At 55.9% G+C, this 25,793-nt stretch overlaps 11 protein-coding genes across 11 annotated transcripts; 6 read left to right on the forward strand and 5 right to left on the reverse strand.

Annotated features, from left to right (window-relative positions):
• Positions 1-741: 741 nt before the first annotated feature.
• Positions 742-4,665, reverse strand: EV422DRAFT_578864 (uncharacterized protein; the record flags this gene model as incomplete). Its single annotated transcript, XM_053073299.1, has 1 exon — positions 742-4,665. Exon 1 carries the CDS (start codon positions 4,501-4,503, stop codon positions 742-744), a length of 3,762 nt encoding a protein of 1,253 aa, XP_052925300.1. The 5' UTR covers positions 4,504-4,665.
• Positions 4,666-4,787: 122 nt separating this feature from the next.
• EV422DRAFT_596846 (uncharacterized protein) lies at positions 4,788-5,358 on the forward strand (the record flags this gene model as incomplete). Its single annotated transcript, XM_053073613.1, has 1 exon — positions 4,788-5,358. A coding segment is annotated over one exon (540 nt), but the record flags the coding sequence as incomplete, so codon positions are not given.
• Positions 5,359-6,024: 666 nt separating this feature from the next.
• Positions 6,025-6,643, reverse strand: EV422DRAFT_568003 (putative acyltransfersase; the record flags this gene model as incomplete). Its single annotated transcript, XM_053072604.1, has 2 exons — positions 6,025-6,218; positions 6,310-6,643. 2 exons carry the CDS (start codon positions 6,641-6,643, stop codon positions 6,025-6,027), a joined length of 528 nt encoding a protein of 175 aa, XP_052925302.1.
• Positions 6,644-6,750: 107 nt separating this feature from the next.
• Positions 6,751-8,872, forward strand: EV422DRAFT_77186 (uncharacterized protein). The gene is made up of 6 exons (XM_053074382.1): positions 6,751-6,896; positions 6,972-7,010; positions 7,083-7,176; positions 7,243-7,533; positions 7,608-7,946; positions 8,020-8,872. Exons 1-6 carry the CDS (start codon positions 6,858-6,860, stop codon positions 8,739-8,741), a joined length of 1,524 nt encoding a protein of 507 aa, XP_052925303.1. The 5' UTR covers positions 6,751-6,857; the 3' UTR covers positions 8,742-8,872.
• A 386-nt stretch (positions 8,873-9,258) lies between these two features.
• Positions 9,259-10,399, reverse strand: EV422DRAFT_620474 (uncharacterized protein; the record flags this gene model as incomplete). Its single annotated transcript, XM_053074098.1, has 4 exons — positions 10,159-10,399; positions 9,806-9,966; positions 9,344-9,394; positions 9,259-9,279 (listed from the first exon to the last, which is right to left on the reverse strand). The coding sequence occupies exons 1-4, from the start codon at positions 10,310-10,312 to the stop codon at positions 9,259-9,261; spliced, it is 387 nt and encodes a 128-aa protein (XP_052925304.1). The 5' UTR covers positions 10,313-10,399.
• Positions 10,400-10,550: 151 nt separating this feature from the next.
• Positions 10,551-12,260, forward strand: EV422DRAFT_531467 (F-type H+-transporting ATPase oligomycin sensitivity conferral protein). Its single transcript, XM_053070464.1, has 4 exons — positions 10,551-10,754; positions 10,889-11,290; positions 11,556-11,648; positions 11,729-12,260. Exons 1-4 carry the CDS (start codon positions 10,707-10,709, stop codon positions 11,840-11,842), a joined length of 657 nt encoding a protein of 218 aa, XP_052925305.1. The 5' UTR covers positions 10,551-10,706; the 3' UTR covers positions 11,843-12,260.
• Positions 12,261-13,519, reverse strand: EV422DRAFT_531470 (uncharacterized protein). Its single transcript, XM_053070465.1, has one exon. The coding sequence runs from the start codon at positions 13,346-13,348 to the stop codon at positions 12,281-12,283; it is 1,068 nt and encodes a 355-aa protein (XP_052925306.1). The 5' UTR covers positions 13,349-13,519; the 3' UTR covers positions 12,261-12,280.
• A 1,253-nt stretch (positions 13,520-14,772) lies between these two features.
• EV422DRAFT_77364 (aspartic peptidase domain-containing protein) lies at positions 14,773-16,994 on the forward strand. The gene is made up of 5 exons (XM_053074384.1): positions 14,773-15,018; positions 15,089-15,305; positions 15,420-16,022; positions 16,095-16,176; positions 16,245-16,994. The coding sequence occupies exons 1-5, from the start codon at positions 14,876-14,878 to the stop codon at positions 16,781-16,783; spliced, it is 1,584 nt and encodes a 527-aa protein (XP_052925307.1). The 5' UTR covers positions 14,773-14,875; the 3' UTR covers positions 16,784-16,994.
• EV422DRAFT_531475 (putative tyrosine-tRNA ligase) lies at positions 16,662-18,971 on the reverse strand. The gene is made up of 6 exons (XM_053070466.1): positions 18,669-18,971; positions 18,426-18,573; positions 17,714-18,364; positions 17,474-17,639; positions 17,220-17,408; positions 16,662-17,153 (listed from the first exon to the last, which is right to left on the reverse strand). The coding sequence occupies exons 1-6, from the start codon at positions 18,842-18,844 to the stop codon at positions 16,978-16,980; spliced, it is 1,506 nt and encodes a 501-aa protein (XP_052925308.1). The 5' UTR covers positions 18,845-18,971; the 3' UTR covers positions 16,662-16,977.
• EV422DRAFT_77333 (uncharacterized protein) lies at positions 18,939-21,504 on the forward strand. Its single transcript, XM_053074383.1, has 8 exons — positions 18,939-19,303; positions 19,372-19,393; positions 19,472-19,563; positions 19,634-19,714; positions 19,789-20,220; positions 20,291-20,539; positions 20,603-20,929; positions 21,013-21,504. The coding sequence occupies exons 1-8, from the start codon at positions 19,100-19,102 to the stop codon at positions 21,013-21,015; spliced, it is 1,410 nt and encodes a 469-aa protein (XP_052925309.1). The 5' UTR covers positions 18,939-19,099; the 3' UTR covers positions 21,016-21,504.
• Positions 21,505-21,657: 153 nt separating this feature from the next.
• Positions 21,658-25,383, forward strand: EV422DRAFT_531485 (ubiquitin-protein ligase, cullin 4). Its single transcript, XM_053070467.1, has 13 exons — positions 21,658-22,122; positions 22,193-22,415; positions 22,486-22,552; positions 22,626-22,801; positions 22,862-23,199; positions 23,281-23,396; positions 23,477-23,768; positions 23,846-23,956; positions 24,027-24,112; positions 24,176-24,283; positions 24,351-24,464; positions 24,546-25,028; positions 25,093-25,383. The coding sequence occupies exons 1-13, from the start codon at positions 21,984-21,986 to the stop codon at positions 25,186-25,188; spliced, it is 2,349 nt and encodes a 782-aa protein (XP_052925310.1). The 5' UTR covers positions 21,658-21,983; the 3' UTR covers positions 25,189-25,383.
• The last annotated feature ends 410 nt before the right edge of the window (positions 25,384-25,793 follow it).

Below are 25,793 nucleotides of genomic sequence, written 5' to 3' on the forward strand. Positions count from 1 at the left end.
CGAGGAGGAGGTAGAAGATGTGGAACGTGAGGAGACCGCTGAGCCTGCAACAAACGCGGATGCCGCAGAGCAACAAGACGAGGCGGACGAGCCATCACCGCTCGAAAACCTCGCGGACGACCTTCAATCGGCCACGCTCAACCCCACCGAGCGCGACATCGCTATCTCCTCCCATGACGACTCGGACGCCAGCGACGCGCATTCCGCCTCCTCCCTCTCCGACACCGAATCCTCCCACCCCAACAACCGCTCCCACCGCCCCTTCCGCGACACCTCCTCGCACCTCCGCTCCAGCTCCACAACCTCCCACGCAACCTCCACCTCACGCGTCGACACCGACGAGGTCAAGAAACGCGTCACCTCCAACCTGAGACGGCAGCATAATGGTGTCGGGAAGGGGATGAAGGGGCGGAATAGCACGAAGGGGCGCGCGGGGAGGGATGTGAGGAGTCAGGTTAAGCAGGGGGGGAAGGGGTTCTTTGATTAGTATGTGGATTGGCGTTGCATGTTTGGGTCTTGCTCGCAGGCTTCGTCTAGGCGATTTTGTATATACACTATCAAATAACTCCCTTCTTCTCGTTAGTTGTAGCGTTCAGTAATTTATCATCCGCATTCTCCACATTTCGACCATGATGTCCTCCTGTGTTCGAGGCAACCTATGACGATCCTCGCACTTCTCTGAATCTACAATGCGTTTCTATATACCCAATCGGGATGTTGTGGCCGCCACTGGCAAGCCAGCTACGCCTTCTCGCCAACCCCACTCCCCTCCCCGCCAACCCCCCTCGCGACGCCCGTCCCCAACATCCCCCACATCGCCTCCCTACTCGCCACATCCCCACTCACCACCTCATCCCCGTCCCCCTCCGCAAACTCCAACCCAACCTCCTTCCCCAACCGCCCCACCTCCTCCCTCCCCACCTCCTCCAACACCCGCCTCGCAACCCTCGCCGCCCCGCCCTCGTTCCTCACCCGACTGCTCTCAATGACCGCCTCGACGCGGCCGAGTTTCCGCATCTGCGAGCCGAGCCCGGCGCGCACGGGCGGGACCAGGGCGGGGTACTTCTTTGCGTACAGCTTCCACAGCGTGTCGGCCATGCGGCGTTCCAGGAGGGTTTGTTTGGCGTCTGCTGCCGTGCTCCTGGTGGCGGACCCCGAGATGCGGGCGCGGGCACACGCGGGGACGAGGGACAGCACATTGCGCAAGGTCTTTGCGTCCATGGTGAGGGTGGGTGGCGGGCGGGCGAGGATGGTCACGACCTCGTCGAACATCCCGCAGCGCATCAGGGCCTCGAGGCGGGAGGTGTAATTGTTCGTGTCAAACGGGAACGCGAGTTTCTTCAGCTGTTTCCATGTGGTGTCGAGCGGGGTCAGTTGGGCGGACCACCCGAGGGCGTCGAGGATGAGGGAGACGGTGCGGTGGTCGACGCCCCAGTGTTGGGAGGTGTAGGCGTCGCGGAGGGCGGGGGGGAGGCTGGGGTCGAAGTTCTCGCGGGCGGATTTGGGGTCGGCGGGGGATACGAGCATTTTGGTGAACAGATCCAGCGCGTTCTGCCATTCGCCGGCGTACCCGTAGCCGTCGATGAAGATGTTGAAGGTGTGGTTGTTGGCTCTGTACTCGACGGCCGCGGGGCGCGGGGGTGGGACCCGTTCCTCCGCGGCTGCTGGGATTGCGACGACGGTGGTGCGGCGGTTAGCCTCAGCCGCCCATACCCCGCGTCGCATCTCGCCATACACGCGCTCCATGTCCTCCGCTCTTCCTTGTTTGGCGTACCAGTCCAGCACGGCGTTCATGAGGTTCGCGTTTGTGCCCGCGTCATGGGCCTCGAAGCGCGCGCGTTGCACCCACGGGATGGCCTCGGCGAACTCACGGGCGCTGGTGTACACCGCGATGATGTTGGCGAAGAGGTAGCCGTCGAGGACAGTCAGATGCGCCGTGATTTTGTTGATCAGTCGTTTGACGGCGTCCATGTCGCCCGTCTGTTCGGCGACCGCGCGGAGGAGCGGGGAGGCGAGACCGGTGTTTACCAGATCTTTTGCGGGGAGAGTTGCAAGGGCTTCGTCGACGTATTCTTCGGCCAAGTCCAGCTTGTTTTCTTCGACGAGGGCGAGGACGACGGAGCGGTAGGCGTGGTATCCGACGAGCGGGGTGTGCCGTCTGTTCTCGAGGCGTTTCATGTCATTGAAGACGCGCAGGACGCTATCACTGCCGCGGCCGTGGTGAGAGTAGACCCGCATCATGGTGGTGAAGACGGTCTGCGTCGCGTCGGGGCGTTTCGATAACTCTTCATACACCCGTTCCACTTCCTCGTGGCGCCCGAGCCTCCACAGCGGACCCGCCATAATCGTAAACGTGACCTCACCATACGATTTTATCTCCTTGACCGTCTCCCACATCCGCAACGCCTCCTCCGTCCTCCCCGCCCGGACATGCTCCGTCAGCTCGATATTCGCGCTCACCATATCCGGTACAACGCCCTTCGTCTCCATCTTGCTCCTAAAGTACTCATACTGATCCAGCATGCCCTCGCGCAACAATCCCTGGCACACGATATTGAACACGTATTGGTTGGGCTCAATCCCCTTCCGCGCCATCCGCTGCAGCACGCCGTTGATATCGTCCCATTTCTTCTGCTTGACCAGCCGCTCGATGATGAGGATGTACACGTACGTGTCCGCCTGGTGGCCGTCTAAGTGTAGGTTTTGTAGGATCGCGTGAGCCTCCATATCGAACCCGTTGCGAATTGCGTACTCGAGGATGGGTGTGACCTTCCGTAGGGAGGGTTTGTCTTTGAGTTCGCGGAGGCGGTTGTAGAGGTGCATAACGCGGGGGAGGTCTTTGCGGACTAAGCCCTGTTCGATGAGGTCCCAGAACATTTCCTTGGTGACGGGGCGGTCGGTGGGACTTTTCGAGAGGTGGTAGGGGAAGGATTGGAGAAGGAGGTCCATGTAGGCGTTGGCCTCGTGGTAGTCGTCGAGGGCGAGGAGTTGGCGCACAAGCATCTGGCTGAGGATGCGTTGCGGGAAGACTTGTTTGCTGACGAAGAGCTGGGCGAGTTCGAGGGCGGCTGCGGGTTGCTCTTCCCGGATGAAGCGCTCGAAGAGGAGGGTGAGGACGCGCTGTTGTTTGAGGAGGATCTGCACACGGACGGATTGGGGGCGGTCCTTGAACCACTGCTTGAGTTCGGTGATATCGCCTTGTCGACAATTCAGCCAGAAGCGCAGCGGATCCAAATTCTCATTCCCTTCCAGTCCCCGTTTCGCCGCGTCCTTCAACAACGTGGCCAAGGCGTGATGATTATCTGCAGCGATGAACCGCTCGCCTAGATGTGCGACCGTTTCCCAATCGGGCTCGAAACCTTCCACCTCCATGCGCTGCAGGAACAACGCGGCGCTTTCGTAGTTCCGCAAACTGAGTATGGGAACCTTAGCCAGTATATTGTAGTGCCTCGCAGAAACCTTCCCGTCGCCCATGACTGAAGAATACTGCACGAGGAGTTGGCGCATCGCCTTCTCCACATGCGTCTCAAGTTCCGCCAGATCCGTGGCGTTGTAATCCTCCGCCGTCACCGAGTCGTAGTGCCGATGCCATGTGTTGAGCAAGATATCAATGGTCTTATCGAAAAATGCGGGCTGCCACATGAGCCGGTTCCGATCATCGGCCAGGTACCGTTCGAAGAACCTAGCGACCTCGCCCGACTTTTTCTGCTTGATCAGGCCCCAGAAGATATGCACAAACATTGTCGGGCTGAACTGGGCCCGCGCGTTGTCCAATTTCGCAAGCGTGCGGTCGACATCCGCCACCGATTTCCGCTCGTCGTACGTCGTCCGCAGGAGGGTGACGAGATCCTTCATGAGGACAGGGGCGCCCATCTCAAGCTTCCAATCAAAGACGGCGGTGACCCGCGGTCCAGCGACGTGCGGGGGGCCGTACGAAACCAGCCGCATGGCTTCCCGCCACAGGCTATGGTCTATAAACAGTCGAAATCTTCCCTCCTTGGCTCTGTTCACGAGTTTCCACAGCTGGTTGAACACTTCCTCTGGGCTGCCTGTTCTGCCGGCGTTGTCGGGTTCTAGCAGCCTGCGGAATTCCGCCATTTCCTCTTTTGCGGTAGCCTTATCGTTCGCGTAGTTGATAGCCGGAACCCGGCTGCGTCCAGACTTTGAGGGGGCATACAGGGGGATGGTAGGAAGTGGTTCTGCGAATGATAGAAACTCTTTCACAAAGTTGGTCGTCTTATGGGCTGAGGTGCTTTTGAACGTCCTTGCGCCGGATGCCCTGGGGATACGAAGGCAGCCCGGTTTCGTCCCGTGACTGATAGTGCTATTCGTGCAGAGGCTCCGCGAGAGCTGGTCAGCGCATACGGTCAGCAGAACCGCCCCAGAGTGAATGGCAGTTCTCCGTCCCGCGGCGTTGCAGACGTTCGCATGCCTCACGGTTTTGGTGCTAGGGGGAGCTCGACACTCCATGCTGGCCACCTTTGCTGAAAAGTTTCTTTTCATAAAGAATCCGGATGAGATAGTGGTATGAAGCCGGACGCGGCGACACTAGGCTTGGGTGGACAGTCTATGGTACAGTATGTATGTATGTACACTGTCCATATGGTACAGCACAAGGGACAAGGGAGGGGAGTGATCTCCGTGGGCGGAAAAGGTTCTCTCCAGGTTGGGCCGTTGCAAGTGGGAAGAGTGGGAGGCCAACGCGTTGAACTCTTCGCTCGCAGAACGACGACTGCCACCACAGGGCCCAGCACAGGGCCATACCCCTACGAAGCCTACGTACCGTACGAACACCCTGCTCAACAGGCCTCATCCTCCTCTCTGCCCTCTCTGCCTGCCTGCCCGCCTGCCCCCCCCCCGCCGGTCCGGTCCGCTACATATCTCGGCCACCTGGCCCAGATCACTCGGGCGTTCCACCGACCACACCGACACACCACAATAAAACAGCAACACCGCATTGTCCGCTCAATCCAACCCACCACATAAGACTCCTGCAATATGTCACCAACACCACCACCCCAACACGCCACCGACCCGTCCGCTCCCACCTTAATCTACCCCGCCAACTGGACCCCTCGCTCCTCCAAACGTCTCGCACACCACCTCCCCGACCCCTCTCTCGCCCTACGGCGCGCAACCGACACAGCGCAGCGGCACGGGTACGGCTTCTGGCAATATACGAGCGCCGCGCGGATGGGCGGGTGGATGATTTGGATGGTCGTTGCGGGAGTCATGATAGCGAACTGGGTGTTGGGGTGGGAGGGGAGGGGGTGGGAGTGGGTTTTGGGGTCGAAGGGCGGTGTGGGGATTGGGATGGAGGGGGATAGGAGGTCGTACGTTGTTAAGGCGGGGTATTGAGGAGGAGGGAGGGACTATTTACGTTGGGGGAATCACCGACTCGATTGACCGCCTTGAACGGAACCAGCGTCATTCCAGATGACTGACAGCAGCTTGGGACATAGTCTGGAAGTACTACTGGCTGGAGGCTGAAAATACCCACATAGTTATGTCTCTCGGTTCACACATACGACGGGCCGGAAAGAACTCGCACAATTACTCCATGTACTGTACATATATCAATCGGAGAAACATGCTTGCTTCAGAGCTGGATCTTCCCTCAGAGGCAAGAGGTGGAACCCCCTGCCAATGCCATTTGCGTTTGCTCTGGAGTGCACTGCTTCGAAGATATGGAGACGAGGGTCCCGGAATTTGGATGCAGGGAAGAGAAGTGGCGATCTACTGCACCCTTCACTTTCATTACACCGAAAGCGGCCCTTTAAGACAAAACCATCTGTCTGGCACTTCAGTTGAAACCCATTTTCGCTGTGGAGCCACAACCCAAGCACCGGGACGTTTGCAGAGAAAGAGATGCCAGTCTCTGCAATGTGCAAAGATCCTAAGTTAAATGACCAAAAATGTGTTACGCCGATTGTGCGCAATCCCAAACTGCGACCATTCCATCTCACCGCCCCCAGCCCACAGCCCACGCCCACTCTTGACCACCATCACATCCGCCTCTCCACCCTACTTCAACCAAAGCTTCAACCGAAAGGCATCCACCCCATTCAAATAATATCTCTCCATCCGCTTATCCCTCACAAACCCCAGGTTCTGGTACAGCGCCAGCGCGCCCTTATTCGTCTCCTCGGTCTCCAACACCACCTCGTCGGCTTCTTCGGCCTGCATTGCTGCTACTGCTTTTTCGACGAGTGCTGAACCTGCGGGACATAAATCGGGGGGGGGGGGGGGGGGGGGGATGAGTGGTTGGGAGGTGGGGAGGTGGAGATGGGATGGGGGAGGGAACATTACCGATGCCGAGCTTGCGGTGGGATTTGGAGACGGCGAGCATGGCGATGTACCCGCGACGTCTGTCGTGATGGGTGTCAAGTTTGCAGACTACCACGCCCACTACTTTCTTCCCCGCCTCCTCACCCGGGCCTTCGCCCACGGTCGTCGTCCTGTCTCCCCCATGATCTAACCCCTTGTTATCCCCGTCATCGACGACCAGGAAACAAAGCTGGGGCCAGTTGTGGATGAAGTAGCGGTAGGTGTAGATGGAGTAAGGTTCCGAGAGGTCGTTTTGGATGAGGGCGACTATGGGGGGGAGCTGGAGCTCTGACTCGTAGGGGATGTAGTGGAGCATTGTTGTTGGCTGGGAGGGAGGGAGGTGCTGCTGGCTCTGCGGCCGTGAAGTCGATGCCCTCCGACGAGAACGAGACGAGAACGAGAGAACTCAGCGCGAACTCGAACTTTCCCTTTGTAATTGCGAGCGCCCAAAAGAACCCCCATCCTCCTCCGGAAAAGCGGCAAAGCACACACACACACCCAAACACCACCCCGCACAAAAGCCGTCGGAAATGGGGAAGAAGCCAGGCAAGGCCATAAACCCCGCCGACGTACGTCTCTATCGCTTTCCACCGCTCCAACCTCCTCGTTGTCAAAGCTAACCTTGCCATTCCTGCAATTCACAGGCTCACCGCAAGGCGCAGCGGAAGAAGGAGTTGAAGAAGGTGTGTGAGGGGCAGGGAGAAAGCCGCGGTACATAGTCTCTCTCCAATGAAGCTGATGTCTTTGTATCGCAGAATAAAGAAGATCGGAAGAAGGTCCGTCTCTATGCTACGGCGCAAAAGGATACCAAGAAGATCTTCGAGGAGTTGCAGGCGTTGCAACGTGCAGGTACGAACATCAGCACTTCGAGTCCTCATTGATGCAAAATCTCACATCGCTCTTGTTTCCACACAGAACGCCTCGACCAAACCCAACACCGCAAAAAACAACAGCTCGCCGAGAAGTTAAAGAAGATCAACGAGTCCCGCAAAGAGCTCGGTCTCGCCCCCATCGACCCCAACGCACCACCGGTATCGCAGCCGAAACCAAAAGTCGATGATGTGGAGATGAAATGGTATCACCCGACGTTTAATCCGCATGGACCGAAGAAACCGGCGGGGTGGAAGGAGGAGAGTAGTAGTGGGAGTGGGAGTGAGAGTAGTGAGGAGAGTGAGGAGGAGAGTAGTGAGGAGGGGGGGAGTGAGGGTAAGGGATATCGTTTTTGAGGGGGGTGGGTGTAGTTATGGGAGGTGGAACTGACGGTCATATTGGAAACACAGCTGAAGACGCACCAACGCCAAAACGAGAGCGCGATGACGCATCACCATCAAAAACGGACGCAGAGCCAGCCCTGAAATTCTCCGATCTGGCCTATATACCCCTCCCCTCCTCGCCAGCCGGGAAGAATGCCGAGGCGCAGATCTACCATACGCTGGAGCTTCCGGAGATCCGGAATAAGGCTGATTATATGCCGACGGAGGCTGGTGGTGGTGCGCAGAATGCGGTGAGACCGCCGTTACCGCAGCATCCGGTGATGATGCCCCCACCGCATATGCAGCAGGGGTTTGGAGCGTACCCGCCGCCGCCGCCACCGTTCAGGCCTGGGATGCCGATGCCATGTGAGTTTCATCGTATCTCCAAGTATTCACTTGGTTAACAGTTCACTCAACACCTTGTCTCATTCATCAACAGCCCACTTCGCCCCACCCCACCCCTTTCCCCCACCCTTCCCACACAACCTACCCCCCGGGCCCCCACCAGGGGGTCCACCACCCTTCCGCCCACCCTTCCCCTACGGCATGGCCCCACCACCCCACTTTGCCCGCCCACCACCACCACCACCGTTCGGCTTCCAAGGCAGACCCATGCCGCCATACCCATACCCGATGCCGCCACCGCAGTTCGGTGCACCGCCACCACATCTCTCAGCGCCGCCTGCTCCCCCGTCTCATGAAGCTGGACACCCATCACCAACACAACAACCCCAACCCCAACAACCGAAAGTCATAGCAGCAGCACCCAAACTCCGCGACCTGCACGCCGAATCCGTGAAACTAGTGCCTACAGCCCTCCGTCGCAAAAAACCCGCTCCAAGCTCAAAGGCACGACTTGCCGCCACCCCGGGGTCAGCTACCTCACAATCACAATCACAACAACCGTCGGTGATACAGCCGAGCGCGGTCAAGAAACCCCGCGTGAACGCCGCGCCGGACGTCGAGAACCCCGATACCATGTCCGGGATCAGCTACACCGCGTTCCCGACCCCAGCCACGACTGTGGGCACGGGGAAGGTGCTGCCGACCTTGCAGGCTGTGACGGCGGCGAAGAAGAAGGACGGGGGTGAGAAGACGAAGGGCAAGACGGCGAATGATGAGTATGAGGAGTTTATGCGGAGCATGGAGGATTTGTTGTGAGCGGGGAGACGGGAGGGTGGGAGAGGCAGTGTAGGACCCATATCGATGCGCGTAGGGTAGGCGTAGTATCTTGTAGCGAGTATGGGTGGTATCATGTTTGGGCCTATTGGGCGTCCCCTCAAAGCTGCATTTTTCGTGCCAAAGATGGAGTGGTTCGGGTCTACCCTTAGTGACATGGATTCTTGACTGTGAGGAGTGGGCAGCGCGAGACTCCTTGCTGCTGATCAGGACTGCACGCCTTCCATCTGTCTGCGTCCCCGAATGTTAGCACATCCTACTGCACCAGCCGCGCTCCCAAGAACGCACAGCGGTGCCAGTCTAGTAGCATCCCGTCCAACCCAAACCCCGTCGCACTCCTGCAGAGACTCTCTTCCATCCACTCCTTCCCCTCCTCAAATGCCTCCCTGGGCCCACTCATCCCCCACACGATTTGTAGAAAAATGGGATATATTTGGTTATTTCGATATTTGTCCCTCACAGGGGAGTCGAGTGTTGCTCTATGTGACCGTGGAAGTGTCTATTCCTCGGCCTCGGGTTTCTAAAACGAAATCGAAATGAGTTGGGGTCCATATGAGAAGATGAGGACGGGGAATGCCACTTACGGGGTTTCCTGCGGGGAAGTAGAACAGGTTGTTGTCTCCCCAGGGGTTGGCCTGATGAGATATGGAGCAAGATCATCATGTCAGTAGGAAAGTCGACAGGTTGTGTTTCGTTCAGCGAGGCGATGGACTGATGAACGTGAGACAGTGCTCGCTCCGCTCGCGACATGGAGATATGGGCGATGCGCGGAATATGACCGATTTTGTTTCGCTGTCGCTCACAGTTGAAGACAGGGGCTTGCTTTGCTCGCCTTGAAAGCACGGTTGTTCGCTGCCGCTCAAAAGTGTTGCTCCTTCGACGCGGCGCTCGCTGCGCTCGCCGCGGAACACCAGCATCGCTCCCTGACGCTCGCGGCCAATCCACTCGCCAACACCACCACAAGAACAACCCTCGCTACGCTCGGTCACCACCCTGGCTATCGCTCGATAACCATCACTCGCTCCACTCTCGGTGCCCCAACATACATTCTTCCGCTTGCGCAAGTAAGGAATAGCCTTCCATTCCAGCGGGTGTTCCTTGATATGGGCAATGTGTTTGATTTCCTTAGGACCGGTGAAGTAAGCGACACCGGCGAGGGCGGGGAAGACGAGGAAGATGTTGATCTTCAACCATGAGGAGGTGGCGTCTAGGGGAACCAGGGCGAATTTTTGTCAGCGAGGGTGGAATTTCGTAGGGCGGTTATGCAATCCTGTCTGTAATTCGCGATTCGGGATTCCCAGGCACACATTGTTTGCTGCTTTCACCACCCAGTTCCAACTTCCTGCCACTAAATATCCATCATAACCAGACGTTCCCCTCAGTGCCCTCAGACGCATACCTTTAGCGTGGTGCCTAGCGTCGTGGTTCTCCTTGAGCATGACGGATTCGAGAGGGGGCAAGGAGGATTTGGCGGGTGTGGCTGAGGCTGTGGTGGCCATTGACCTGCGCTGGACTGCGCGGCGAGCGAGGACGAGACCCGAGCGGGAGTTCATTGTGCGCTGTGTTATTGCAAGAGTGCTGGGTTGTGTATTGGATTTGTTGTTGGGAGTTTGCGGGAAGGGAAACGAATGAGGTTTGCGTTTGCGTCGTCTGTCTGTCTGTCCTCAACCTGGTCCTAAAGGGTCTGTGAGGGACGCAGGAGGGTGCGCGATTAAGCGGGAGCGCTCCTTCGCACGCACCTCCCCCTTGTGGCAAGTCGACGGTGCGAGGCTCTGGCGCGCACCCACGGGTCCAAGGCCAGTCATGTGACTCTGGGCGGTTTTAAATGGACGACCGCCCGGAGCAACCCGACAACCACCACCACCAAGGACGACGACGAACGACGCTTGCATCTGGTGGGTTCGCACGGAACTAGAAGACACTCTCCCGTCACAACACTCTGCAGTCATGTTCTTCACAAGGAACGTCGTCAAGGCTGCGGCCCCTATCGCCCAGGTAAGGAGAAGACCGCCCCTCAAGCAACTAAGATTCCACCACCAACTCGCTATCGAAGAAACGACGGAGGCGGTGCACATTTGACAAATCCCAGCGGGAAACTAATGCGATCTTTTTCCCAACGGGACAATCAGCTCAGCCGGACCTACGCCACGGCTGCCACCGCCAAAGCCGTCCCCGTCCCAATAGCCCTCCACGGCATCGAAGGCCGTTACGCAACCGCCCTCTACACAGCCGCAATTAAGAAGAACTCGCTCGAAAAGGTGGAGAACGACCTCAAGACTGTCGGCCAGGTCCTCTCCACCCAACAAAAGTTCAAGACCGCCCTCGAGGACCCCCTTGTCAACAAGAAGGACAAGAAGGCTCTGGTGAACAGTGGGCTTGGGGCGGCCAAGTTCAACGAGATTACAAAGAACTTTTTCGATGTCCTGGCTGAGAATGGAAGGCTCGACCAGACTACGAAAGTCTTGGCCGCGTTTCAGCAACTCATGGCTGCTCACAGGCGTGAGGTGTCGGTGACCGTTATCTCTGCTAAGGTGGGTGACAGAGAGAGCGAGGACGAACGCAGTGGGTGTGAGCGAAGCAAGTTTTGGTTCGGTCGCGAGCAAGGCGAGCCACATTGCGCCAAAAGCGCAATACTCCCCTAAGCACGGCTCTAAGCGAGCCTCAGCGAGCGAAGCGAGCACCACATTGCGTCAATAAGGCGCAAGATTCCCCTGACCCACGCATTGTTCCAACCAACCCAATGAACCTTCGCTCATTTATTCAACCATATGTGACCACTCCTGAACTTCCCTACAGACCCTCGACTCGAAGACCTCTTCCACCCTCGAAGGCATCCTCTTGAGGAGCAACCTGATCGAGAAGGGCTCCAAGGTTGTCGTCAACAACAAGGTGCGTATGCGTATTCCCTCCTCTGCCGAACTCAGTTAATCAATCGCACACCCTAACCACGAAATCGTTCTTGTGTTTAGGTCGACTCGAACATCCTCGGCGGCCTCATCATCGATTTCGGAGACAAAACCATTGACCTCTCTGTTGCGTCCAAGATCAACAAGCTTAACAGGTTGTTGACTGAGGCTATCTAGATACACGCATGCGAGGGATTGCCTTGGGACACATGGAAATGCATGAGTGATGAATATATACCGTATCATAAGGATGTGATGAGGGAGTTGTTGGGAGGGGTTTGTGTTGTTGGGGGGTTTGCTCGGGTCTGAAATCGGGGGACCTTGGTGATGGGGATGTCTGGTCGACAGTTTTTATGTTCGTGTACCTGAGGTGGGGGTGCGCGGACATAGCAGGACTGCACACGGCGGGTCGTTCAGGTCGCGTACCCGTCTTTGTCGCCAGGTCTGCCGAGCACAGGTATCATCGTCGATGCTTTCGCAGCACCTTGCTGATCGGACGGGCCAGATCTCGCAACCACCATGACCGTCCCTCATTCACATTCAAAAAAAAAAACCATCCCCAAAATCCAATATATGTACAAATCCCAATTCTACCCTCCAAACACCCCCACCAGACTAAACCAACCCCTCCCTCCTCCCCCTCTCGTACAAACTCAACGCCACAAACGCCTTCATATCCCTCGTAGCCCTCCACAGCTCGCTCAACCTCACCAGCCGCACGGTGATCCGCTCCCCTGAGGCTCTCAACCCGCCCTCGCGGCCTTCCAAACGTGTGATGTCATCGCGGGAGAGGGTTTTGCGAGCTAGGTAGATCTTGATGAACTCGTCGGAGCCGCCGGGTGAGGGGAAGATTCCCGCGGTGCGGAGGTCGTCGGCGTCGGATATGTGGTTTCCCGAGTTCGAGGTGTACGGCAACGCGGAGAGATCGACCAACTCGTCTTCATGGATACGGATCCCGCACTCTTCCTCGAGCTCACGCGCGGCGGTGCCCGCGAACTTGTTGTCTCCGTCCAGCATCCCCGCGGGAAGTTCGGCGAAGGAGAGGGAGGCGATCGGGATGCGCGGTTGGAGGACGAGGACCACTCTTTCCTCATCCTCCTCGGTAGTCTTGTCATCGCTATTATTGTTTTTGTCTGAGCCCTCAGGCCGCACGAGAACCAAGATGGCAACAGCCCCACCGCGCGCGAAGACTATCCCGGGTATCTTGGCCTCCTTCTTCCAGCCATCATCAGCATTGGCGGCAGGAGGATGCGCGTCATCACCGTCTTTCCAAACCACATCGGCCCGGAACTTGACAAACCCAATCTTCCCGCTGCCGAACGTGTCCACGTCTGTGACTTCCACCCCGCGGACATGGACGTGATCGCCTACATGCGCATTCGTGGTTGCATCGCCCCGTGATGGCGAAGACGATCGGCGGTGTGATGACTCGGGATCCCCGGCTAGCTCACGCGACATCGCGGCCGTCCATGCCTGGAACGGCTGGAATTGTTGCACGGCTTCGAGATCGATGTGGGTGGCGGTGGGGAGGCGGGTTAGGGGTACTTGTTTGTTGTTGAGGGTGATTGTGTGGTGTGATGGGGACATGGCGTGGCGGTGGAGATTGAGAGGGCGAAGGTGGAGATGCAGACGGAGGGCGTGCCGGTGGGTGAGACGGAGTTGCTCGCTGGACAGTCTGTGCATAAGATAGTACGGGCGATGTGGGTTGCGTTTGGGGGAGAGAGTGATGAAGCTGGGCGGCTTCAGCGGTTTCTGCCCCTTTTGAAGTAGGGCAAGGGGACGCGTACCGTCGAACGCTATCAGCGCCAGGTGCTAAAAACCACCTCACCGTATGTAAAAAACATGAAGCCCTCGGCTCCCTGAACTGTCGTCCATTTGGATGCCCATAATGGCTCGAAACCAATTGAAGGCAGGGCGGCTCAAAGGGGATATGGCTATAGAGAACATCGAGCGAACACCACCGGGGCATCACAAAGTTAATCATACAATCTTCTTTTCGCCTTCACCCACCGCAGAGGCAGAGGACAGCCATGACGAGACGAGATACGTACGTGGCGAGCCACTCTTGCAGCTCCAACAGCACCAGTTTGCGAATCGTATCCTGCATGATAGGGATGAACTTCTCTGCGCACAGGGACCCCCGGAACGTCGTAGGACCGAAAAACTTGGATGTAGCAGAGGTAATACTCACGCGTGCTCTGCGCAAACGTATACTGCATCACCGGCCGCAGATGCGTCGTCTGCAGTTCTTCCAGCATCTAAACCGGAATCATCCAACAAAGCCGGGTCGTCAGCGCTCCATTCAACAAAGGAACCGCACCCATTGATCCACACGCACCTTCAAAGCCGTGCGGTGATAATTGTGTGCTAATCGTTTATATGCTTGACGAGTTCGGGGCTTGCCGTACGTTCAAATCAAATCGAGCAAACTGTCCGCGGCACCATTCCATTGTTCGGTGGTGCGAACTACATCACCTTCGGTTTGTCTAATTTGGACACAAGCTTGTTGATGATAACCTCCCTGGCCACAGCTCATTTTCTCGGTGACTGTAAGAGTTCCCAAACACTTGGCGAAACCTTTTGTGTGCCTAAACGTGCTCCAATGCCTTCTTCCTAGCTCTTTTTCCTGACATGGAGAGTCAAGCTTCTAAGTAAGTATGCTATCAGTTATCCGCTTACAAGATCTCTCTTGCATGATGTCGCTGTTGATGGAGGCTTTTTCAATCTCCTCTGCCAAAGCATTTCTTTGCCAGTGTACATGTCCACTCCCTTCTCAGCATGAGCTGGTCCGCATCATGAATCAATCTTCCTGCTGAGGTACTGTACATGTGCGAAAAACATAAAGTATCCGTTATATCTGTGAGGCTTTCCGACACAGCGACAATATCCAGGACATCTACCAGTGTGTTGAGTTACACTGACTCTGCGCTGTTCTTCGGGTCGGACATGCCACTCGGTGCATCGCGCTGTGAGCGCATTGAGCTCGGAAAATGAGGCTGCTCCAATAGCTTCTCTTATTCGGCGCTTGCCCAAAAAGTACTGCATGTCGGATTGACAACCCGTCAAACGCGGTGTCGAATTTTCCGTTCTCCAAACCCCGACGCAAACAAGAACCTAGAATTCAAGCAATTCGTCCCAGATGGACCCGGCGTTGTTCCCAGAATTACCTGCTATCGCAGAAAAGCATCACGTATATACCTACCACGGGAAATGCGGTTACATCAATGGCTTCACATCTGGGTGTGGCTAATCCTGTCGACGGACGCAACGCCAGCGCTAGCGCCAGCCGGACGGAGATCTGACCGATTGGAACTAGACGTACGGGAGGAGTCCGAGGATGGCAAACCATTCAGGTGGGTTTGGCAAACACATGCACGCACAATCACCTCGGCAGAGATCTAATCCACACCGGACTCCTCCCAGGATCCCCGTAACCTCCCCCGGCATGCGCGCCCACATGTCCAACCTGCAACGCATACAACCCCGCAGTATCGACACCGAAGGGATGACTGAGCTGGAGCGGCGGCAGACTGTTAGTGAGGGCCTCATTGGGCACCGGGACCCGATTTTGGCGTTCTTTGGGAATGTGACGTTTGGGACGGCGAGGGCGGGGATGGGGGAGCAGGTTTTTAGCACGCTGGTTAGTGTTGTGCGGGAACATGTAGGATGAGTCAAAAGCGCGGGTTTGAACGGCTCAAATTTTCGAGCATAAATTGCTATCCGATACTCATTCTTCGAAAACATCCCCCCCCAGTTCGACACAGGCTCCTACCAACTCTGGATCCGCTCCACAAAATGCACCACCCCCACCTGCGCGAACCTCCCCAAATTCAACGGCTCCCGCTCCTCCACCTACATCCCCTCGACCTCCCCAGCCCCCTCCATCTCCTACGCCGACGGCACAAAAGTCAGCGGTCTTTACGCCACGGACACCATCACCGTCGCGGGCCTCTCGGTCCCTGCCCTCTCGCTTATGGAAGTTACGGAGACGAATGATCCCACGGGGGCGGTGTTGGATGGGATCATGGGGATGGCATATCCCACAGGTTCCGGGCGTCGCACGTTCTTCCAAGAGCTTCTGGCGTCCAAACGGGTGGCGTCACCGACGGTGGGGTATCACATCGACGCGACGGGGTATGGGGGCGCGATGGTGTTTGGGGGCGTGGATAGGGCGCAGTTTGACGAGGAGGAGGTGATGTGGGTGCCGAGTTTTGGGTTTGCGCCGGATGGGAGTGGGACGGCGCCTTTTATCTTTTTTCAGGGGTTGACGGTGGGTGCGAGTTATCGGTGGGGGGCTGCGGGGGAGAGGGTGAGTGATGCGAAGTGGGGGCAGAATTTTCTGTCCGTTTTTGATACGGTGAGTGAGTGTAGAAGAGCCGTTTTACAAGTCAGGCAAAACTGGGGGAGCTTACCGAATATGAATTTGCAGGGGACGTCTTTCGCCATCCTCCCGAAATCGGTAGCTGATGGCATCCATCTGAATATGACCGGGGTATTCCCAATACAACAAGGTACGCACTTCCACTCACAACCCACATCTCCCAGTCCGCATATTCCTCAACATCTCACCCCCTCCCAGACGCAAGCACAACAGTCTACGTAACCCTCTCCACGACCACTCTCGGCAACGTCACACTCTTCTTCGTCGGCCCCACCGGTACCCCCGTCCCCCTCACCGTAACCCCCGCCGAATATATGCTCCCCTACACCTCCTCAAACGGCTTGCAGGGCTACCAATCCATCTTCGTTGGCAGCGACGCCGTGCGTACATCGTTGGGACCCAACGTCCCCGTTGTGGCGGCAATACTGGGGAATGGGCTGTTGAGGAGGTTTTATACGATATTTGATTGGGAGAATAATCGGACGGGGTTTGCTGTTGCGGAGAGGAGGGTGGGTGTTGTGGGGGTGTTGGGAACGGTGGCGTTAAATGGGGGGAAGGCGGTGGACGGGAAGAGTCCGTTTGAGAAGTGGTGGCCGACGGGGGCTTCTTCGGCGGCTTCGTTGGTGGGCGGAGGGTGGTGGGTGAGGGTGGGCTTGGCATTGGGGCCGACGTTAGGTCTGGTTGTGATGCCTGCCGCGATGGATTCTCTTTGTTCTTTTTGGTATGCTTTCTTTTGAAGTATGAGACTCTAGAACGCTGAACCTGTACATATTGACAGTACACGCCATGTATATGCTGATGTTTCACAATAAGGGGATGATACATCTACGTGCACCGATTGACAAAAAGTCATCTCCTACGGATGCAGTACGACTAACCTCACCCAAAACTCACAATACGCCGACCTGTTCTCCGTAATCCCTCCCCACAATCAAGCGTCCTTCACACGAACAACTCGCATATTACTCTTCCCCGTCCGGATCACACATACGACCCCTTCAATGAGATCCTTCTCCGAAACCACAGCATTTGCTAGCGGCGTCTTAGGGTCGACCTGCCGTTGGTTAAGGTATAGACCACCCGACGAGTGAAGCTTACGTCCTGCGGCTATCATACGTAACGACCATCAGTAAAGAAATCCTTGATTGCGAGAAAAAAGTCAGGCACACGTACATCTAGACTGGACGGCCCCAGCAAGCAAAGCGACACTGACGATATCCGCTCCGACCACCTTATCTCTCGGCACCGACACCATTCTCGAGTCGCCTTCGAAGGCGTCAATGATGTTTGCGGAAGAAGTATCTGTCAGGCTTTCGTCAAACATGACCGAGCTCATTGTTGATGCTTTTTGGCATGCGACCTCTGTTCAACGAATAGGACGTAAGAAGCAGAGCACGTCGACGTTCGGTACATCAGCGAGTTCTCACCTCCATGAACCATCTCGGTGACTTCGGCCGCCAGTAGCCGCTGGGGAACGTGTCGGCCAGGCTTTTCCGCATGCCGCGTCATAGCGTCGGCGATCTTGTCGCGGGGCAGGAGGGTGAAGTAGTTCAGGTACTTTTCTACCTCCGAGTCGGGGGTGCGTCGAAAAAACTACACGGTTACATATCGAATAGCGTAAGATAAGACCTCGACGCAATACTTGTGAATAGGCGAGCAACTCCTACCTGGTAAAACTCATACGGGGAAACTAATTCCGGATCCAGCCATATGGCGTTCCCTTCTGATTTTCCAAACTTTTCCCCTTTGGCGTTGGTAACCAGCGGGAGGGTCAACCCATATGCATGCGGTTCGGCTTCTTGCCCCTCCTCAGCAGCGTTCGCTCCCGCTGGTGCTGCTACCCCAGCTTTCTTGCGAATCAGCTCCATCCCCGCCATGATGTTACCCCACTGATCACTTCCACCGATCTGGATACGACAATCCCTCGTCTTTTGCAGGTGATAGAAATCGTAGCCTTGCAGTAGCTGGTACGAGAACTCGGTGAAGCTGATCCCTTCTGAACTGTCGAGCCTCCTTTGCACGCTTTCCCGGGAGAGCATTATCGAGACGCGTGCCAATCTTCCTGCATCGCCGAGGAAGTCTAACAACGTCATGTCCTTCAGCCACTCCAAGTTGTTGAGGATGGCTATTGGCGGGATATCGCTTTCGGGAACCGTATTTGCCCGCCGCTTCGTCATGTATCGGTGGGCATTTTTGAACACAGCTCGTAGTTGCGCATCGATTCCCTTAATGTTCGCATTCAGAGTTTTCGCGTCTAACGCATTTCGCTCGACGCTTTTTCCACTCGGATCGCCTATACATCCCGTTGCCCCTCCTATCTGGCATCAATCACCCTTAGCTGGTAGTACCTAAAACAACGAAACATGGAGGCGTTCATACCAGTGCTATCGGTTGATGCCCTTGAGCCTGAAAGTGGAGCAGTGCCACTATCATCAGGAGGTTGCCTACGTGGAGGCTCGTGGCTGTTGGGTCAAAACCGGTGTAGACGGTTGCGCGCGTCTGTTTTAGGTAACTGGACAAGGTTGGACTGGGCACGACGAAGGTGGTAAGCTTTGGCTACTGAAGAGTGTCCCCTCTCCCTCGTGTGCCACTGTCGCAGCCGGGCTCGCAATACTCACTCACTTTGAAACTGCGTTGAGCAAGCCACGTCCCTTCAGCGCCTCGACTGGAGTTTGCAGGGCATCATCACGGCACTTTGTTGTGATGTGGAAGGACCGTCTGTCGGAGCATAGTAGAGACCTCCTCTGACCAAGCGCAAGGCGCCGTGCAGTCGCCACCACCGCCGTTAGTGAGCGCATGTCTCGTCTGGATAAGCCTCAGTTTTCTGCACACGAGTTCCTAGTCCGGTTGCCCTCAGATGTTGCGTTCGCGAGAAAGAAGTTGCCATGACGATGCGACGCGCGTTTCCCCCTCGCCCTTCCTCCGTTCTCTCGAAATCGTCCACGTTCCAACAGCTTCTTCGTTCGCAGGGCAAACCCATAACACACGAACTAACACCCCGTTTCGGCTAGACTCGCGCGCCTCTCCTCGGTCGCTATCGTCGAATACCAACAATGGTTCGCACTGGCCACCTATCACCTACGCTGGTCGGCAGATTCCTGCCGGCAAAGTCATCGGCGTTTTGCGTCCAGCCTCGCTTTTTGAAGCAGGTCCGCACGTTACACACAAACTCAATCACCAATAGCAACAGGGCTGAGCGACGGTCGGACCGGAGGTCTTCTGCACCGGACTGTCGCACTAGCTTCTGCAAGCAGCAGGTTAGTTCTTCTCTCCTTCCCGTGGCTCAATGAAACGGCAATTGGCTTACCAGTGCGTCAACTTCTAGACACGGTCGTTTCACTCTACTCGTGAGTTCGCGCAGAGAACTTGCCTCGATTGTGACGAGGGATTCTGCTGCTGACGCTCACCCTCTCTTCCTCATCTAGACGTACCGCGGAAGGCGAAAAGGGATGCGTATAAAGTCCTGGGGGTGGAAAAGAACGCGACTGCGAGCGATATCAAGAAGGCGTATTACAAGGTATGGCACCTTTTCATGGACTGCGCGCAAACCATAGAACTGCGGCTGAACTCTTTATCATTCCTTTTAGCTTGCTCGGGACTTCCATCCAGATACGAGCAAGGACCCCAGTGCAAAGGAGAAGTTCATCGAAGTGCAGGAGGCGTACGATGTAGGCTCCATTGTCCAAAATTCGTCGTGCCGGATTCCGTTTACTGATACGAGCGCTCGGTTTTCCCCATCCAGATATTATCTGACGACTCGAAACGTGCAAACTATGACAACTTCGGGCATGCAGCGTTCACTGGAGAACAAGGGCCGACGGGGGCTGGGGGTTTCGGCGGCGGGTTCGGTGGCGGCTTCAATGGTTTTGCAGGGTTTGGGGCAGGCGGTGGAAATCCATTCGGGGCTGGTGGTATCGGCCCAGAAATCTTTGAGCAGCTCTTCGGAGCTGGGTTCGGAGGGCCGAGATCTGGCGCGGCAGGCGGTCGGAGTGGATTCGATGCAGTAGCCCGACCCATCAATGTGAACATGCAAGTACCGTTCATGGATGCCGCCAAAGGATCGAAGAGATCTATCACGTTCGAGGCCATCCAGAAGTGTAAGCCGTGCTCCGGAAGCGGGTTGAAACCGGGCGAAAAGTTAAAACGATGCTCGGTTTGCGGTGGAAATGGCCAGGTGGGTTTTTATCGACAATGTCCACATCCCGACGGGAACACAGGCTTACCTTTCGGTTGAAACTTTATAGATATCCTATGTGCGAGGCGGTTACCACATGTCGACCATGTGCGACGCATGTGGCGGCGCAGGATCCCGCATACCGCCAGAGTCAAAGTGCAACACCTGCGATGGGATTGGAAGAGTGAAGGGCAGGCGAACAGTGGAGATCCAGATCCCGCCAGGAAGTTTTGATGGACTGGAACTACGACTGCAAGGGCAAGGGAATGCGCCTCTCGAAGGCGACGGACGGGATGGCGATCTGTTCGTGCGTCTGAAGGTTGGTATCTCCCATAGGAGCCTTTGATTCCCCTTCTGCTTTTACTGACGGCTGTTGTTCTAGGTCCAAGAGCATCACTTGTTCAAGCGAGATGGGCCGAATATCAAAGTAGAGGCCGAAGTACCTCTCGAGAAAGCCTTATTGGGAGGCTCAATACGCATTCCCACTATCGACGGCGAGGTCGAACTCACCATTCCACCAGGAACACAACCCATGGAGCAGAAACGCCTGAAGCAGCGCGGGGTAGCCAAACTCGACGGCCGCCCCGGCGATCGCGGGGACCAATACGTGACATTACGGGTCAAGCTCCCCAAGCACTTGACCGCGGAGCAGAGGAAGCTGCTGGAGCAAGCCTTTGGCGCCCGGTCGGACAAGGCATCATCCTCTCAGGCAAGTAGCCCCGGGAAACAGACGTCGACTACTACTGCAGAGGCTGACGCGAATGCCGACGATGCTGCTGCCTCTCCTGCCAGTAAGAAGGGGCGCAACAACTCCCCGAAGAACCGTGATAGTGCCGGTGCGGAGGAGGAGGGGAAGGATCATAAGGGGTTCTTCCGCGCTGCTTTGGATAAGCTAAAGAAGGGCGTGCATGCTGACAAGGCGGATGCGGCGGCGGATGATGCCGCGAAGGGGCAGAAGAAGGCTGGTGCTGGGGAGTCGTCGTAACCTGCGAAGCACAGCACCCCTTGAGATGCGACATCATTCACATCAATCAACGCGTAGGGATTGATGTTGGGTCGACGTGACCCCCCCCTGCGCTCTTTATTTCCTGTCTATAGTTCATCAGCGACAGCATAGCGAGAATACCATCGATAGAGCTACCTTCACTTGTGGAAGAACGAATACATATGTGCATAATCTTAACCTTCATTCATACCTCACGTCGTTAGAAGAAGTTACAAATCCCATCCACATGCTTTCTTGCGGGAAAAACTGTGGTGACTCAACTGCGACGCGCGGTGCATACTATCATGACCTCAGTTTCCCTCCAGATTTCTCGTCCGGAAATTATCACTCTCGCAGGGACCGTATTTTGTGCACAGAGAAGTGCGAATCGCCGTCTTCAAAGATCAAGAACAGACACAAGAAACAAGTTTGGCATCTTTGGGCCTGCAGGGTAGTATGACGGCACGGGAGCGTGGTACGTATCCCACAAGCCATTCCACATGTGACGCGATCTCCAAGTAGTGTGGGAACTATGAAGTCCGCAAACTGACCTGCGAAAACCCCGTTTTCCCACGTCTCATCCATCACAGAAGGCAAGAAACGCAAAACCCTCGACACGACCCAATCCACGCTCGACAGCTTCGCTTCCCGCAGCAGCAGCACCCTCAATCCAAACCACAACGGGGGCGGAAGCGGCAGTGGGAAGAAACTGAAACTGGGACATAACCAGCAGCAAAAGGGGAATTTAACCATAACCGCAAAAGACGGCGCGGCGCAGATGGATAAAGGGAAGGGGAAGGAACCGGCGTACTGCGTTGCTGCGGATGGGGGTGGTGCCGCTGCCGGGGCTACGGGGACTCGGCCGGGGCTGGCGAAGCGGGATGCGCCGAAGAAGTTGGTGATCAAGGCGTTTAAAGGTGTGTGGGGTTTTCATCATCACGCGCGAGTAGACGAGTGACTGATCAATGTATTTCTTGTAATGTACAGTCAAACCAAAACTCCCCGAAAACTACGTCGCAAACACCTGGTCACGTCTCGAACAAGCCGTGCGCGCCATCCACTCCCAGCAGTCAATTCCGGATAGTCTGGAGGAACTGTATCAGGCGTGTGAGAATCTGTGTTATCATAAGAAGGCGGATGAGCTGTATGGGAATCTGAGGGCGTTGTGTGATGGGCATGCTCAGGCGGAGTTGAGGAGGATCGGGGAGAGGTGGGCGTTATGAGAGGGGGATTGATTTTGATTATGTGGGATGACAGCTTACGCCAAATGGGATCTACAGCACAAGTTCGACTGCGTCTATCTTACACGTTGTGAACGACTCGTGGGTCACGTACTGTCGGCAGATGGTAAGAGCCTGCCATTCAGGTGTTGAACCTGCACATGCTGGAAACGGACTGACCGCTCGGGGTATCACTCTAGATCTTGATTCGAAGCATATTTCTCTATCTGGATCGCACATATGTCCTGCACACCTCTGGCTTACGGTCGCTGTGGGATATGGCCTTAGAACTGTACCGGCAAAGGATATTAGACGACTCGCATCCGTTGAAATCACGCTTGGTACACGCTCTTTTAGCGGAGATTGAGCGAGAGAGGTATGCTATATTCCAATGCTGGTAGTCATCCCGCGTACTTCGCCTCAACATGTACGACAGAAATGGGGAACAAATCGACCGCAACCTCCTCCGTTCCCTCCTCCGTATGTTCATGGACCTCTCGATCTACTACTCAAGCTTCGACACCGTGTTCCGAGATGCCAGTGAAAAATACTACCAGCGCGAAGGAGGGCGGCTGGTATCGGAACTCGAGGACCAGCCGGCAGGCGGACCCGCTGTGGGGCGGTACTTGCAGCATGTAGGAGCAAGATTGGCGCAGGAGGTGGAGCGGTGTACGGCGGGCGTGGGATATCTCGATTTGGGAAGCCGGAAGGGGCTTTTGGCGATTGTGGAGAATATGCTGGTTCGGAAACATGTGAAGGCGTTGTTGGATAACGGTTTGTTGCAGTTGCGGACGTGTCTTGGTCGTGTTGCGGGAAGTGACCGGTACGGCATTCTCATGTTCTAATGGATTTCAGGGCTGGACGAATTGATGGACTCATCAAGTATAAAAGAGTTGGGCCAGCTGTATAGTCTGTTCTCCCGTGTTGGAGCGTTGGACCAGCTGCGGACGGCTTTCGTCTCCTATCTGAGGGTACTGTCACAATCGCCCCCAGAGTTCAACTCCTGCATAGAGCCATGCAAAAGCTAACCGTCAATACCAACCATACCCAGAAAACCGGCCAAAAAATCGTCACATCTCAAGACGAAGTCAACATGGTCGACGACCTCCTCGCCTTCCGCGACCGCGTAATCGACATCATCAAAGAATCCTTTGCGTCCAGCGACACGATGCACAACGCCATGAAGGAGGCGTTTGAATTCTTCATCAACCAGCGGCAGAACAGGCCTGCTGAGCTGGTTGCTAAATGGATCGACGCTAAGCTGAAGACGAGCAAGGGCGTGACGGATGAGGATTTGGAGGCGCAGTTGGATAAGTCGCTTTTGTTGTTTAGATACATCCAAGGTATGGAGAGCTATATGTGAGGTGGGGAAGTATGTCCGCTGTGGCTCGGATGCTGATGACGTACGGACTGCTCGCAGGAAAGGATATCTTCGAGGCGTTTTACAAGAAGGACCTTGCAAAACGTCTCCTTTTGCAAAAGAGTACCAGCGTGGACGCTGAGAAGAGTATGCTCAGCAAGCTCAAAATCGGTAAGTTTCCTTCATGTCTCCTTAGTATTTTCTCATCCGGCACCGTCCCCTAACCGCGTGTTGTCTGAAGAATGCGGTCCGGGTTTCACATCGAAGCTCGAAGGAATGTTCAAAGACATCGAAATATCAAAGGACTACATGACGAGCTTCCGGGAGGTACTTTGAATCGACTAGCCATAAGCCCTTACGTGCCACTTATGCCACCTTATAACGCTACAGTCAGCAAAGTATACCACCCAACTGGGCAACATTGATTTCTCGGTCAACGTCCTGACACATGGGTACTGGCCAACATATACGCCTGTGCCATGCCTTGTTCCTCCGGAGGTACATAATGGTTCGCTTGGGGGTGCTAAGGCGGACGGATGACTCACTGGGATGGGGACATCATCAGATAGAGCAATGTCAGAAAGTGTTCTTGGAGTTCTACGAGAGCAAGCATAAGGGACGACGGTTAACGTGGCAGAGTCTGCTGGGATCTGGGATTTTGCGATGCGAGTTCAAGAAGGTAGGGACGCGAACTGCATGAAGGGGGAGGAAATAAGGGAAGAAACATTTGGCATACGTCCCATTCTGACACCGACGACAGGGCAAGAAGGAGTTATCGGTCTCTCTCTTTCAAGCAATGGTTATCCTACTCTTCAACGACTACGAACGTCTCACCTATGCCGACATCGTCAAGCTAACCGGCCTCGACGACAAAGAAGTCACCCGAACCCTCCAATCCCTCAGCCTCGGCAAACTCCGCATCCTGAACATCGACCAAAGCGCCTCGTCCCCCACATCCGCCGCCTCGCCGCGCACCCCCACAAAAGCCAAAACAAAAGACCTGCACTCCGACGACGCCTTCACGGTCAACGACAACTTTGACAACCCGCTGTACCGCATCAAGATCAACCAGATTCAGATGAAGGAGACGGTCGAGGAGAGGGATAAGACGGAGGAGGGCGTGTTTCAGGATAGGCAGTATAGTGTGGATGCGGCGGTGGTGAGGATTATGAAAAGTAGGAAGAGGTTGAAGCATAGTCAGTTGATTGCGGAGCTGGGGAGTGCTTTGAAGTTTACTGCTAAGGTGAGTGCGGTTTGTCCGAATGGCCTCTCGTAACCTACCTGACTGACCAACAACGCGCTCCCAGCCGGCGGACCTGAAAAAACGCATAGAGAGCCTGATTGACCGGGAATACCTGGAACGAGACGCCAAGGATTCCGATGTATATGTGTACCTGGCGTGAGAAATGCTGTTCGCGTTGAACCTGCTCCCCTTCGCCGCACTAGTGTACCTAGCTAGCTCGCCTAGATGTTTTCCGTATACCATCCCGGTTTTTGTTTTCATGGGGCGCCACAGGCACGTTTTTTGTGCTTCCTTTCATATGGAATATAATACTGGTGCCTTTGGAGGGTTGTATATACCCTAGCATATTTGAGCATCCTTGCAAGAGACCTGAGTATATTTGATGTATGCATGCTTTCATTGGGATTCTGGGGCCGAATCGGGGAAGCAAGCCACACAACAAAAGTTGTCCGATATGAACGTGGCCGTTAGTCAGTGCATCGCCGCGTCGGGAAGTAGTCAACGCATCTAGAGACACCCAAGTTCTTCTCAGACAGGGTGGTGCCTGTGATGGACCGGGTCATAGTCGTGACCACCACGACATTCACCGTGTCCCTCCCACAGCGCAAGGTCTCCTGCGTCGGCCACACAGCGCCAGACGCACGCGGGGGGCTACATGCTTCCCCCTACTCGTTCTTGAAACCAGTCGAGGCTGCTGATGAGACGCCCGGACGCATGGTCGGATCAGACGCCGGCGAGCATGCCGCGGCTGTACATACATAGCAT

This window comes from Fimicolochytrium jonesii, assembly GCF_025526975.1.
Source record: "Fimicolochytrium jonesii strain JEL569 chromosome Unknown EV422scaffold_13, whole genome shotgun sequence".
In the NCBI taxonomy this organism is placed as follows: domain Eukaryota; kingdom Fungi; phylum Chytridiomycota; class Chytridiomycetes; order Spizellomycetales; family Powellomycetaceae; genus Fimicolochytrium; species Fimicolochytrium jonesii.

Coding starts and splice junctions, on each gene's coding strand:
- EV422DRAFT_77186 (XM_053074382.1), top strand. CDS start 6,858: ATGGGGAAGAAGCCAGGCAAGGCCATAAACCCCGCCGAC. Junction 6,897..6,971: donor AGGCCATAAACCCCGCCGAC/GTACGTCTCTAT, acceptor TGCAATTCACAG/GCTCACCGCAAGGCGCAGCG. Junction 7,947..8,019: donor GCCTGGGATGCCGATGCCAT/GTGAGTTTCATC, acceptor ATTCATCAACAG/CCCACTTCGCCCCACCCCAC.
- EV422DRAFT_531467 (XM_053070464.1), top strand. CDS start 10,707: ATGTTCTTCACAAGGAACGTCGTCAAGGCTGCGGCCCCTATCGCCCAG. Junction 10,755..10,888: donor CTGCGGCCCCTATCGCCCAG/GTAAGGAGAAGA, acceptor CGGGACAATCAG/CTCAGCCGGACCTACGCCAC. Junction 11,291..11,555: donor TGACCGTTATCTCTGCTAAG/GTGGGTGACAGA, acceptor ACTTCCCTACAG/ACCCTCGACTCGAAGACCTC.
- EV422DRAFT_531470 (XM_053070465.1), bottom strand. CDS start 13,348: ATGCACAGACTGTCCAGCGAGCAACTCCGTCTCACCCACCGGCACGCC.
- EV422DRAFT_77364 (XM_053074384.1), top strand. CDS start 14,876: ATGCGGTTACATCAATGGCTTCACATCTGGGTGTGGCTAATCCTGTCG. Junction 15,019..15,088: donor GAGGATGGCAAACCATTCAG/GTGGGTTTGGCA, acceptor GACTCCTCCCAG/GATCCCCGTAACCTCCCCCG. Junction 15,306..15,419: donor AGCAGGTTTTTAGCACGCTG/GTTAGTGTTGTG, acceptor ATCCCCCCCCAG/TTCGACACAGGCTCCTACCA.
- EV422DRAFT_531475 (XM_053070466.1), bottom strand. CDS start 18,844: ATGCGCTCACTAACGGCGGTGGTGGCGACTGCACGGCGCCTTGCGCTT. Junction 18,574..18,668: donor TTGCTCAACGCAGTTTCAAA/GTGAGTGAGTAT, acceptor CGTCGTGCCCAG/TCCAACCTTGTCCAGTTACC. Junction 17,154..17,219: donor TGGGGCCGTCCAGTCTAGAT/GTACGTGTGCCT, acceptor TACGTATGATAG/CCGCAGGACGTAAGCTTCAC.
- EV422DRAFT_77333 (XM_053074383.1), top strand. CDS start 19,100: ATGGTTCGCACTGGCCACCTATCACCTACGCTGGTCGGCAGATTCCTG. Junction 19,564..19,633: donor TCAAGAAGGCGTATTACAAG/GTATGGCACCTT, acceptor CATTCCTTTTAG/CTTGCTCGGGACTTCCATCC. Junction 20,540..20,602: donor ATCTGTTCGTGCGTCTGAAG/GTTGGTATCTCC, acceptor CTGTTGTTCTAG/GTCCAAGAGCATCACTTGTT.
- EV422DRAFT_531485 (XM_053070467.1), top strand. CDS start 21,984: ATGGATAAAGGGAAGGGGAAGGAACCGGCGTACTGCGTTGCTGCGGAT. Junction 22,123..22,192: donor GGTGATCAAGGCGTTTAAAG/GTGTGTGGGGTT, acceptor TGTAATGTACAG/TCAAACCAAAACTCCCCGAA. Junction 24,113..24,175: donor ACATGACGAGCTTCCGGGAG/GTACTTTGAATC, acceptor ATAACGCTACAG/TCAGCAAAGTATACCACCCA.